The 11,658-nt window shown below is 53.4% G+C and overlaps 1 protein-coding gene across 3 annotated transcripts in view; it reads right to left on the bottom strand.

Annotated features, from left to right (window-relative positions):
* Window positions 1–2,155: 2,155 nt before the first annotated feature.
* Window positions 2,156–11,658, bottom strand: part of HEG1 (heart development protein with EGF like domains 1) — a 105,033-nt gene continuing 95,530 nt past the window's right edge. For 2 of the 3 annotated variants that reach the window (XM_075556309.1, XM_075556308.1), the window contains one exon: window positions 5,151–10,213. In XM_075556309.1, coding sequence (XP_075412424.1) covers window positions 10,064–10,213 — 150 coding nt within the window. In that variant the 3' untranslated portion in view covers window positions 5,151–10,063. Of the gene's footprint in view, window positions 2,440–5,150; window positions 10,214–11,658 lie in introns of those variants that run through there. The other variant, XM_075556306.1, reaches the window with a different exon arrangement.

Raw genomic sequence — 11,658 nt, 5'->3', positions numbered from 1 at the left:
GGAAAGCCGAATCAGTGAGCGTGTAAGCATCTCAGCGCTGGCAGGGGTCTCCACACGGCTGCTCCAGCACCCAGGGCTGCGTCAGGGTAGGTCTATGTGGCTACTCCTCAGGGATGTCTTGCAGGAAGTGAGCCTTGCCAGCTGAAGCAGGGAGCTGGTTCGACCATCAGAAATCAAGAGACCCGAGAACTAGAAAGGCGAGGCTCACCAAGCCACTTATCCCTCCACCCTTCAATTAACCCCACATGTGTTTATCAGCCATGTTGGCACAAATAACTACCATCATCCTCACTTCTAGACACTGGATGTCTTTCTTCGAAGACTAATCTATTTGTTCTCTGGCTGTCCCTGATGGAGTTCATATTCTTGGCTCATGTCACAGTTCAAATGTATCAATTCTCCATCTGTCTTCCCTTTTCATTGTCCAGCTTTTGTAAGCATATGGGGCGATTGAAAAAAACCATGACTTGGGTCAGGTGCACCTCAGTCATCAATGTCACAACTTTGCTGTTTTATTTTATTTTAAATTTATTTGATTTTCCACTTTGCTTTTTAAAGGTTTAATAGGGTCTTTTGTAGAAGATCTGTCCATTGAATGTGCTGTTTGAGTTCTTGACCGACTTGCTCGGAGGCTGGTGGTTGGTCCGGGTAGCATGGCTTCTTTAGGGGCATGTGCACATTATTCAGTATGTTTCATGGCACCACTGCCATTTTAGAAGCAGTCTATCACTTAAGGATGCTTCGGACAAATTTTGCCAATTAGTCCCTCAACATCCCCTAAATTAGGCATCATCATTTCTATAAAGAGGCAATGACTGATCATATTGGCTTTGAACTTTGTGAAGGTCCTGCAGCTGAGCAGCAGTTGAGGTGAGATCCAAACTGATCTCCTTCTGGTTCAAAAGCCCATCCACATCCCAAAGCCCTACAGAGCAGGTGTGGAAAGTAGTAACCACTCTCTAAGTGTCTCTGATTTGGATTACTATAAAATAAAACACAAAACAAATCAAACCTTTAAAAAATGGTTGAAGTCCTCTGATAATCAGAAATGTTTCAAAGTCGTCAAGAAACTCACAACAACTGCAGTTAACTAGTGTGTTTTTAGAACGCTGTAGTAGTCAGGCTAGGTTAAGTGACGCTGCAGTAGCAAGTGAGCCCTAAATCTCAGTTCTTCAACACAACAGGGGTTTATCTTACAGTCAAGTCCAACCTTGGTTACCTATGTCCATCTCAGGGATTCTCTCAGCCAGCACCATATTCCTAAGTCGTTCTTTTGCTGAGAAAGGATAAGAGAAGGGATAGGCCACCTGGTCGCCTGCAACGTGCCCTTGCCAGAATTGACTCATGTCACTACCATTCCCATTTCTTTGGTCAGAGCAAGTCATGTGGCTACCCCTAACCTCCGAGGGCTGGGGCAGTGCATCCTGCCGCGTGCCCTGAAGGAGAAAAGTGGAATGTAATTGTTGGACACTAGAAACCCTCCACGCTACCTGCAGACAAACGCATGGCCTGTTTCCATCTCTCGAGGCTTGCCTTCCCTAAGATGCAATATCGGTGGAATCAGAGGCATGTATGTGCGCCTGCCGCGTTTCCCTGGGCACTGTGCTTATGCAATCCGCCCGTGCGGTTGTCGGCTGCCATTGGCTCTTGTTATTGCTGACTGGTGCCTCCTGCATGGTGAGTCTGTAATCTCATTATCTGATCCTGAGGAGGAAGGCCTTTCTGGTGTACTTTAAAGTGCTTTTCCCACAGGGCCTGCTGCAGTGTTACAAGAGCTGTTTGCTGAGGACTCCTGCTCAGTTATAGGTCATCAATGGGCCTGGGCCAGGGCCTTGCACTAGGGACCACTAGCTGTGTTGATCTGCCATAAGGGCATGCTCGGCTCACCTGCTCATTCTCTGTCTTAGAGAATCCTACTGAGGGACTGAGCAGACAACGTTCATCAGGACAGCCTTGACCCCTGTCCCCGCAGCCTTGACAATGGAGAGCCCACTGGCCCCCTCAAGGAGTGAAGAGTCCATGAAGACACTTGGACAGGAAAGTGTGTGATTATTATGTAGGATCATATTATGTCAGATTATGTCATATTGTCAGTTCTTTGGATGGAAGGGGTCTTGGCCGGGCTTCTCCAGAGGAGCAAAATCACCAAAGCAGATACAAGCAAAGAGAGAAATTTACTTCAAGGAAATGGCTTATATAACGGCAAGGAAATGGCTCTCTGGAATGCGGAGGTTGCCAGGTGCCAAGTCTGTGGATTAAGAAACAGGCTCAAGATTTCTGAGGGCTCCTGTGGTTGCAGGTGTTGGTGAACCCCAAAATCTGCAGGTCAGGTGGCAGGCTGGAGGCTTCTTTTGGCTCCCAGGATTACGGGGCTGGTGAATCCAAAATCTGCAGGTCAGGCAGCGGGTCAGAGACTTCGGCAGGCTTCCATCCTAAGATCTGGAGGTCAGGTGATGAGAAGAATGCATGCCGGATAAGCTTTGCCAGGACATCTGTTTATAAACTGGAGACAGGCCAAACCCTCAAGGAAACTTCCCAATCAACTGATGGGCCGCGCACATCAGATCACAAAATGGAAGATGGTTACATAACACCTAAACCAAACCCACTGCAGTTCAGTTGATGCGAATGCCAAGAGAGCCTCTTCTAGGCACAGTAGAACTGCACATAGGGTTTCCAAGGCTGTGCATCTTTATGGAAGCAGACTGCCACATCTTTCTCTCTTGGAGTGGCTGGTGGGTTTGAACTGCTAACCTTTCAGTTAGCAGCCAAGGACGTAACCACTGTCTGCCAACCCCCTGAGAACCATAGCTTAGCCAAGGTGAGGCATAGCATTAAGCATCAGAGCAGGGCACGGCGCAGAGACATTTGGAGAGAAAGGAGACAGAACCTTAGTTGGTTGCAGCTGCAAACGAGAAGGTTTCCTTCATAGCTGCACAGGAGTTTGCACCGGGAGACAGGGCAGCAGCAAGCTGGGGGGCAGATGGTGGCTTCAGTGTGGCAGACAGGATAGGGTTAGCTACACTTGGTGGCTCTCCTGTGGCGGGGGGAGGATAGATTTTGTAATCATTTCACTGTCCCTAGTTGTTTGTGCACCTGGGCCTGGAGTGTGAGGACTTGGTAATTGATGAGCTCATAAAAGCAGAACCAACCAACCTCGCTCCAGGAACTCAAATCTAGATTCAGACAGCATTTCAAAAATAAACAAACAAATAAATAAGTAAATAAATGTGGTCACTAACAAGTCAGCATTGAAATAACAGTTATCAGCCCTGAAATCACCTTTTCTTCTCTTGGTATACCCATCCACCACCCAACCACCCAAATATTCCCAAGTTCACTGCCATTACGTGGATTCTGATTCAGGGACCCTATGGACAGAGTAGAACTGCCCCCGTGGCTCTTTACAGAAGTAAAGCCTCATCTTTCTCCCACAGGGTGGCTGGTGAGTTCCAACTGCTGACGTTGGGGTTGGCAGTCCAACACATGTCACACTATGGCCCCTGTGCACTTGCTCCCCCCCACCCCCCAAGCCAGGGCTCCTTTCTTTCTGTATGGGGGAGGGATCTATTAAAGAGAACAACTATCTGTATGCTTCTTTGTAATTCACACGATGACTTCTCCCTTTTGATCTTCATGACAAACTCTTCAAGGCAACAAGTATTACCTCGCTTGACCCATCAGGGCACCAGGGAGCCAGGCAGACACCTACCTTTCACATCACAACCCTGGGCAAAGCATAAATATTATTTTTTGAAATGCTGTCTGAATCTCTCCATAAAAAGGGTAGAGCGTCTCCGTACCAGCTGTCAGAGCCCAGGTCTTGTAATGTTGCAGGGGTTTATGAGGGCAATAAAAAATGAACATTCACATCTTTATTCCTGCAGTTGCTCTTATCTCTTTCTGATCCGAAGTTCATGCTCCCCGAGTCAGGCAGCTGCATGATACTGTAATCTAGTTCAGGACACTGACAGCTGCCCCCGTCCTTCAGTATTCAGTGCAGGTCTCTAGCCTGCACAACCTGTGTCCTGAACCCCTGGCTTTCATTAGTTCCCAGGAAACTGAGCACTGTTGAAGTCTTTTAAGTCCAAAGGTCGAAAGAAGCATGAGGTGGAGGCTCGGCAATGCCAGCCAGCTCCCGGGCAGCTGGTCAATGGGCAGAAGGCCTTGCCTGCTGTTCCTGGTAATGACAGGATGACCACAGCCTTCGGCAGAGGCCAGTACTGGGCTCCTGCCAAGATCTCAGGTAACTGCAGGGTTGTGTAGATCTGAGTGGGAAGGAGCTGAGTTGGGAGAGGAGAGCTGCTGGTGATCTCCCATCAGCACTGTGGGACGGGCTGCATCCCCAATCTAAGCTGCCACCATGCCCAAGTCTGCCATTGTTGGCCGCCTCTAGGGCCAAGGTTATGGACATAAAACATCTCAGAGGCTTGGCTCGTAGATGCAAGACAGCGCCACCAACAGAACCAATACCTAGCCAGGCAGCAACGAGGATTCACCACTGTAAATGCAAGGAAGGCCCACCTTCCACAGTCACAAAGTTCCAGATGCTCTCCATCACAGAGCAGAGGTACACTGGCTTCCCCTGCTCCCCCGACACGTCAAGAGTTGGCACAGGGTGGCAGTGGGGGATGTCTGGAGGGACATTTTCAGTCTCTGAATCAGCTACTGACACCCTCCAACCCAGAGAGAGAGAGAGAGAAACACGTAATCAAAAGCAGGTGATAGCCCTGAATCAGTCATTTCATCCATGACGTCTGTCTACCTGCCCATCCACCCATCAGATCTGCACTTCCTCATTGTACTTGGCACTGAGGATATGGAATGGACTTGAGCCTCTCTGCACAGTGAACAGGTTCAGGGAGAGCCATTGGTGGCGACAAACCACCCAGAGGCTCCTGGGAAGAACGGCCTGGTGATCAATTCCCAGGGGTCTAGCCCCGAGGTCTGCACAGAGCACAGTTCTTCTGAGACCCTCTTGGAGTCGCCATGAGTCACAGTTGGCTCGGCAGCACCTGGTTGGTTGGTGGCTGCCTGCATTCACCCTGCAGGGACGCACCGTCTGCTTGGCTGGTCCTGTGACACCTCTTAAAGGACAATTTGTTGGCCTCTGGCCTGGTGTGTTTATTACTCAGAGAAAACACACACGCTGAAAATGATATTACCTTTATTGCATCATGTTACTGACTAGAACGCCAGACTTACAGTGGATGTGTATAAAAAATAACCACATTCTTACAAATAATACTTCGCTGCTACAGTACTGAATAATTAGTGGAGGTTGCAAGTATAGTACAACTTTAAATAACACTCTCGTAGTGGACTGAAACACAATCAGCCAGGGGCTACACTTGAAAGGTCGACAGAGAGAAACGGGGACAGTTCATATGCCAGCGATATGCTTCATGTAGGCATAACTCCAGCAACCCAAACACTAACAAAGCAAACAGCAACCCATGACGACAGGATCCATTTTCCGTTACAATAGGCCAAGGTGAGGCTGGAAAACCAGAGAGTGAAGCAATTGTCTGGAGGACGTTGGTTTGATCCCATCCCGACCCTGTCCTGTCCTGCCTACCCAAGAACCCTGCCCTTGAAGTGCGCGTCTGTCCGTGCGGGCGCCCTGCACACTGCGGAAGGACCCACGCCCCAGCCCTCGCCAGTCTCACCACCGGAAACGCATCAGATGCACCCCCAAAACTCGACTCCCTGGAATGTCCTCTTTCCAGCCGCTATTTTCAGCCGTCCGTTGACCCCTTTGGTCTCGCTGGCTTGTCTATGACAGTTGAGACCTTGTGTGCTGGTTGGAAACACTCTGAAGGGAGACTTTACAGGAGCCACGAAGGGGCATGTAATGGTCTCATGACCCTCGTATGTTAACACATGACCCTCGTATGTTAGTTAACAGGCCTCCTTTCCAGGGGGAAAAGAACCATGAGTGAACCCCTCACCAAAGACAAATCCCACTACCAAGTCCTGCCTCGGTTCCCAAACAGGCCAGGAGGCCCTCAGAGGGACACGTGGCCAAGGAGGGCGTGCCCCCCTCACCCGTGCGGAAGCCGCTCGACAGAAAAGCCCCTCTTGGGGTGAGGGCAGTCTAAAACAAGGTGCAACACTGTGAAACCGTCTCTCCCCTCAAACCTGGAGTAGCACAAGGGGTCACAACCCGTTTGGGCTATCAAGCTCAACACCCCCCCGCCCCCGACAGCTCTGGCTTCTGGTTGTTGGAGGCCAGGCAGAGGGCAGGGCACCTGGGCAGCTGCAGGTGGGCAAGCGGCTGCAGAGGGGCACCACCCAGCCACGTGGGAGGAGCGCTCCTGTGGCTGCCTGGGCCTTTTCCTGGGCAGCTCCCAAGACTCACGGTCTAAGGAAAGCACCCTTCCCTCTGGGGATGTGCCCGCAAGCCGACTTTTAAGGGTGACCGCTTCAAAGACCTTCCTAGGCGCACCTTCTACAACCTCAAGCCCTGCCGCTAGCGTGACACCATCCTTCTAGCAGTTTGGCTCTCCATGCCTCAACTGCTTCTGAAAACAAGCGTCCTCTCACAGGCGGAGGACGTGGCAGCATTTAAAACATCCCACTGGACTCTGCTCCCAACCCCGCCGGGAATGGTTCATAAACCTTTGTCTCCGTAGCTTTCTGAGGGAACCCGAGGGCCGGAGCCTTCCGGCCACGTTTCTAGAAAAGCCCGCCAACATCTCACACCTCCTGTGCCCGAAGCCACGTTACCCGACACTTCGACTCAGCACAGGCCAACCACTGTTTTCTTAACCACGACCACCGGTGTCAACAGCACGTGCAAAACCCAACCCGAAGGGCTTTTCCCCAAAAGGAGATTCAAGAAACGTTTTTCCTGCGCTTCATGCCATTCGGTTGGCTATTGCCTGGCGATTGAAAGTCCACTCTCTCTTGTCCTCCTTGGACGGCGTGTGCCTAGAGGACGAGGCAGGGAGGGGGAGAGGGAAGTGCAGTAGCGTGTCAGGCGGACTGGGTTTTGAACCCGTGGCTCTGACTTCTCTGAGGGTTTCTGTCTGAGAAATGGGCTCCCGTCAGCCTCCCTCTCTCGCATGGCGCTGCCCCATGACAGGGGCATGAGGGGTGTTAGCTGTATCCTTGTGGTGCCCTGCGCTGGCTCATGAGGGAAAGAAGAGAAGTCAGTCCCGATGGAGCATACATGCCCCGTGCTCCCTGGGCGGTACAAACAGTTCATATGCTCGGCTGCTAACCAGGTTGAAAGTTGGGAGTCCACCCACAGGCACTTTGGAAGAAAGGCCTGGCGATCCACTTCCCAAGGGCCCCAAACTTGTAAACCCTGTGGAGCCCCGTTCTGCTCCGACATGCGTGGGGCTGCATGACTCGGAGCTGGCTCTACGGCAACTGGTGGCGGTGGAGCTCACATCCACCCTCCCACACTGGGAGGGCAGAGGGTGCGTGTCTCTGCTGATAATCAGGGTGCCCCCCCCACACACGGTGCTCTTCCAGGCAGAAGCTTCAGCGTTCCAGGGATAGGTAACAGCCATTCCGCCCCTTCCCCCACCTTCTACTACAGTAAGGCCCCCACTCTACCTGAGTCACACATTCCATGCAGCGCCAGAGAGGAGAGTTCCCTGCTAGCTGTTAGCCCAGCCAGGCTGTGGGTCCACAGGAGGCTGCTGCTCAACAGGCCGTTCCCCTTGGCCTGGGCAGGCTCCTCCTGGAGGGGTGAGCCACTGCCCTTCCTCCCACAGCGGGCAGCTAGTGCTGGGAAGCTGGGGACACAGGAAACTGCTTACCTGCACTCTGGGACCCTCCTGACTCTCAAGATGTACCTCCGCTCCCTCTCACTGTCGCCCGACTGTGGGCGCTACGTCCGCCCAGCATGGCCCATGCTTCAGTCTTTCACAATTGAAAACGCACTACACTCTGAGCCTGCTCCACATGGACCAAACCTAGTAGCACGGAGGCATTCCTGGAACTCACAGGGCCCCTCCCCGGGCTGGGATTTTTCTCAAAGATGCTTTTGTGATAGAACGCTTCACTGTGTGGCATGGACAGGCTCCGAGCCCCTAGGCAGGGGTGACGGCATGCTCGCCTGCGTGTGTGTGTATGTGTGTGCGTGTGTAAACCACTTCAGCTGTGATGTCCGCTGAAGGAAGTGGGAGTGTGTGCCCGGGAACGAATCCCACACCTGGGCTTTCCTATAGCCGTGGGTCCTGGGAGGAAACAAGGTTTCACAGAAAGTGCCAACAAACTGGGTGGCCTCACAAAGGCGTCAAGTCGGTGAGCTGCAGAGAGCCGCCCAGGTGAGGGGATTAAGCAGAGAGGCAAGGTCTATGGTCTCCACGAGGTGGAATGCCACTCTGAGAGGTTCGCTTGGCATGGATGGGCACAGACAGGATTCTGTGAGTCCACTCCACAAGCTGAGTGCATCTCAGCACCAAGATGCCTGGCGCCCGACAGGCTTTCCTGCGCACAGGGTGGGTGGTGAGCAGAGGAGGCCATGCTGCCCAGGCAGGACATGCTCACATGGGAATGGCAACCTTGTCCTCACTGACAAGGCTGGAGATCTGTTCCCAAGAGCCGGACTGTGGTGAGCCACGCCTCACCCAGCCTCCGTGTGGGAAGGATTCTTTTTCCTCTGGGGTCTCTTGATTTCATTCCCACGCCAGGATGTCCTCCAAGTAGGTGGGGACTGACAATAAACAAGGAGCCCTGGGTAGACCTCCCCACCCCAGTCCACCCCACCCCACCCCACCAGTGTAGCATCCACCTCACAGGTATAAGGCCTAAGACCTGTGGAACGTCCTTCCAAGAGGCAACCTCTCAGCTCTCTAACTGGCCCGAAGCCTAAGTCATTAGTCCTGCGGTGCTGACCTGACTCATAACCCTGGTTCTATGGGGGGGTGACACAGTAGTACAAAGACGTCCAATTGTGGCTGACACGAGTGATTTCTTCCATGAACAAACAGCTCTGAGCAGTTGACAGCTGGTGCACGGGACTATGGGTACAAGCAACACCAGCAGGGAAGCAAACTCCTGCAGGGCTTTGCCCAAGCTCCTGTCCTTCCTCAGAATGCCCGCGGCTTGCCGTCCACCTCTCTAACCACCTTCCACAGCAGGACGCTCAACGGCTCTTCCCAGTTCAGACACCACCTGCAGATGCACATGCACCTGCACCCCAAGCTCCATTTCATCCACGGCAGCTCTGGCTTCCAAGGTGGGGGGCAGACTCCCGGGTCCCAGGCAACGCCCTCACTGCTAGAAAACTCCTCCCTACGTTCCAGCTCGCGAGGCCATCCACCAGGGCCAGACCCCCAGGCGCGTCTCTGTTGGCTCACCACAGGCCGGCTGGGCACCTCAAACCCAAACCCGATAGAAGATGCGGTTGTGCCCCAAGCCAGACTCACTTGCAGAAGGCTGATTTCACTGCAGAGGGAAAGAAACGACTTCAAGTAAACATGCTGGCTGGATGCCAGCACGTGGGGCCGTGCGCTGCGCCTCACCCACTCCCAGCCCCACGCACCGCGGCTGGGAAACGGTGGCATCCTCAGACCCAGAAACTATTAAAATGCCGCCCGTTAAGCTGCAGCATCTTCAAACCTGCGCCGTCCGGTTCGCATCAATGGTCGTTCCGCATGCAGGCACCAGGCAGGAAGCCACCGGAGTCAGGATTTTGCTTTCCAATTAAATCACCAAATTGCAATGACTCCAGGGTGGGAGGGGAAGAGGCCCTTTAGGATCCCGTCTGGACAGAGATCCGAAAGGAGCCCTCCCCCAGGCCCCCTCCAGGAAGCTTCGGGGTTTGCCTCAACGAACAGTCGTCTCGCGGGCGAGTGGCCACGTCGGAGTTACTCTGCGTGGGAAACGCTCTTTGTATTGGCCCAAGTTCACATTCACAGCAGCCAGGAAGGTCCCAGATGGGCAGCCCGCGGTGCCACGTCCTCAGGCCCCACCTGTGCCCTTCCACTGCGGTCACTCCCCTCACGCCTGTCCCGCTTTCTGCTTGCCACTGGAGGGTGGCTCGCACGAGTCCCCGGAGCGGCCAATGTGGCGCAGGCGCCAGGCCCTCCCGGCTCTTCTGTTCTCAGAAGTAGTCTCTCCGCCTGCTCTCGTCACTGACGAACAAGGGGTTACACTGCCCGGGGAAAATGCAAGAGTGCCGGGAGCCCGGCAGTCCAGTGTAGGCCGGGTAGAGTCCGTTTCGTTCAAGTTCAGGATTCCTTACACCCGGGGGCTGGAGGCCAAAGAGAAAAAAAGAGCTGTCAGCGGGTTAATCTTGGCTTTCAAGGCATCGTTAGAAAAGCATGCGACCTTTTCAGAGCGGCAGAGGAAAGCAGACAGAAATGGCAACGGCATGGCACGGCCGGAGCGAGCAGCCTGGCTCCTCATGGGCCTGTCTCTGGACGGAACCGGGGGTAGATGCCTTGCCAGTATTTCCAAGGAGACCTGAAGGGATATGGAGCAGGGGCAGCCCTGAGACTCCGGAGCACTGTAGGCAAAGACCCGAATTATTCCTGTGTGATGGTGGGGACAGGGATTCCCATCCTCTGACCCAAAGTAGCCTTCTTTGGAGGAAGCAGCCTTCTGACGGCCTCAAGCCGTAAGCCCCGGGCTCTGCTTCTAAGACAGCTGAGCCTCCTAATTCTGGTAAGTGAAGACTGAGTTCATTTAAGTCCTCGACTATATCTCTTTTACAGCAACTTTCTAGCTCGCACCATGGAAACATGCCGCTAAGGTGGGGCCTAGGATGCAGGTGCTGCTGAGCGCCTGGGCTGACAGTAGGGCTCAGGGGGGCCAGTGGAGGAGGGAACGTGTGTGTACACGTGAGTCAGATACCTGCTCAGCGATGCCTTCAGTAACGAGGCCTTTGTCCGGGAGCAGAAATGTCAGGGACAATACTTGAACGAGAGCTGAGTTGGGGTCTACACAAATGCTTTTCCCATTTTTCCACCAGATTCCATTTTTTCAAAACGAGTCCATCGAATCGAACAGCGCCTTGGTATAAAACTCTGCCCTCCAGTTTCAAGTGTGAGGCCGCATCATTAGTCCCCATAGCGACTGGAGGGATTGAGGCAGCCCAGGGGATTACCCAGAGCTATAAAGTCCCTAGGGGACAAAGTTCCCTGTTTACTGTTTTAGTTCAAACAGCTCTGCAGGGCATGGGACGTCCCCTCCCAGCCATTTACTCTGCAGCTCAGATAGCACCATGCCTGCTCGCCTTCAGGTTGCCGCAAGGTGAAGGGAGGTGAACTGGGCAGAGAAGGAGCAGAAGAAACAGGCATGAGACAGTGGGAATGGGCGCATCAAAGCTCCGAGGATCCGCTGCACAGAGGAAAGCGGAAGCTCTTGGAAATGTATGAATAAATGTGTGTTTGTGCTCAAATCCTGAGCACTAAGTTTACAGTGAAAGCCCTCTAGCCATTTTTTTGAGTCTCCACCTAAATCCAGTCTCCATCCAATAGCTTTGCTCTCGGGTCGAGTGAGTTTTCAAAGTGGAGGACTATTTCCCTCCCAGCCTGCTCAGGGAAGGGCAACCTGGTCCAGCTGGAGGACTTTCCTGGGTGTGCCCTGGATGGGGCAGTGTAGTGGAGCCCTGGTGGTGTACCGGTTACGGCAGGATCAGCAGTTCGAAACCACTGGCAGCTCCGCAGGAGAAAGCCTGGGCTTTTTCTCCGAAAC

The sequence above is a fragment of the Tenrec ecaudatus genome, chromosome 8, assembly GCF_050624435.1.
Source record: "Tenrec ecaudatus isolate mTenEca1 chromosome 8, mTenEca1.hap1, whole genome shotgun sequence".
Lineage (NCBI taxonomy): Eukaryota > Metazoa > Chordata > Mammalia > Afrosoricida > Tenrecidae > Tenrec > Tenrec ecaudatus.
This window is presented reverse-complemented; position numbering and strand designations above follow the sequence as displayed.